Source organism: Rhagoletis zephyria, unplaced genomic scaffold (genome assembly GCF_001687245.7).
Source record: "Rhagoletis zephyria isolate East Lansing unplaced genomic scaffold, Rhagoletis_zephyria_1.1 Rzeph_scaffold_71122, whole genome shotgun sequence".
In the NCBI taxonomy this organism is placed as follows: Eukaryota; Metazoa; Arthropoda; class Insecta; order Diptera; family Tephritidae; genus Rhagoletis; species Rhagoletis zephyria.
The window spans coordinates 1-1,301 of NW_016228172.1; the positions used below are offsets into that span (position 1 = coordinate 1).

The following is a 1,301-nucleotide window of genomic DNA, read 5'->3' on the forward strand; positions in this document are numbered from 1 at the left end:
ATTTTAATTTGGATTTCGCAAACACTCTTTGTTCGTCACCATGCTCTTTTCAAATCACATGTCGAATATTTCCTACAGTTGCTTAATAATGACATTCTCAACGAGCAAACTCTCAAGTTGGTCGATATTTTATACTCAAATGAACTAGAGCCCTTTTCCAATGTGCTTTCTCCGTCAAGCGTCTTTTCGCAAGACTTGCACCAGCTCATCCTCGACCGATACAATCAAACCAAAAAGTACAATTTTCTACATCTGCTAGTGTCACACCTTCGCTTTATCCCATCCGAGGTGTTGGCAGGACAATTGGACAAGCACCTGACAATCATAATCACCGGTCTAAAAGTGAGCCAGTTTGGAGACGTCAACTTGATTAGCCTCGCCTTGATCGAGAGCATCCTCCAGAACCAGTACAGCCAAGTGCAGGCTCATATTGTGCCCATCTTTCGGTCGGTGATCAAGTTGGCTTGTCACAGTAGGCAAATGACAATTCGAAAAAAGGCCCTTGACTGCATCTGTCTCATCCTCGACACCTCAAAGGAGCAGGATCTGCTTAACCTTAAAGTAGAGTTTCTTGCAAGTCTAAAGCATTCATTGGCTGATCGAAAACGTTTGGTCAGAGCAAGTGCAGTCAAGGCTTTCTGTAAGCTGTCAATGCTAGGACAGCCTGGAAACAGATCCAAGCTTTAAATTTTTTTGAAATTTTTTATATACAAGTAGAAACAACACAAAATAAAGAATAAATTTAAAGTGAATCGACGAGGCACTGGTTGATTACTTCTAGCAGCTGATTGTTCTCCAGGGCCGCGGCCACTCGCTCCTTATCTGCCAGCTGTTTATTCACCACATCTTCGGTAGAGTGTGAGCCCGGTGCAATGCAAACAGATACTTTGTACTGTGCAGGAATAGAGCGGAGCAGTTTGACCTGAATACACAGGCCAATCAGGCTGGCCAGAGAGCAGTGCTCAATGGTGGGCGTAAAGATGACCTCAATATTCTTGTTCTTGCTGTTCACGGTAACATGACTCTCATCGACGACATTGAGTTCTTCCAATGTGAGAGGGTGTTCTGGGTCTTTGATGCCTCGAATGAGATCAAAGATTTCCCGTGCGTCAATCTCATCGGTGACATTATCGTCGGTATCGGCTTTGGAGTAAATGCGGTCTTTTTTCTTGCCGTAGACAATTGGATTAGCATTGTCCAGTTTTTTTGTCAAAAAGTCCATTGCTGATTTGGAAAGAAAGGTTGTTGATGTTTACGCGAGTACAGCTTTTGCCATGAGCCACGAGGGTGGACAAGTACAC

The 1,301-nt window shown here is 43.8% G+C and overlaps 1 protein-coding gene across 1 annotated transcript; it reads right to left on the minus strand.

Annotated features, from left to right (window-relative positions):
* Positions 1-742: 742 nt before the first annotated feature.
* LOC108357139 (mitotic spindle-associated MMXD complex subunit MIP18-like) lies at positions 743-1,222 on the minus strand. The gene has a single exon (XM_017608234.1). The coding sequence runs from the start codon at positions 1,220-1,222 to the stop codon at positions 743-745; it is 480 nt and encodes a 159-aa protein (XP_017463723.1).
* Positions 1,223-1,301: the final 79 nt, after the last annotated feature.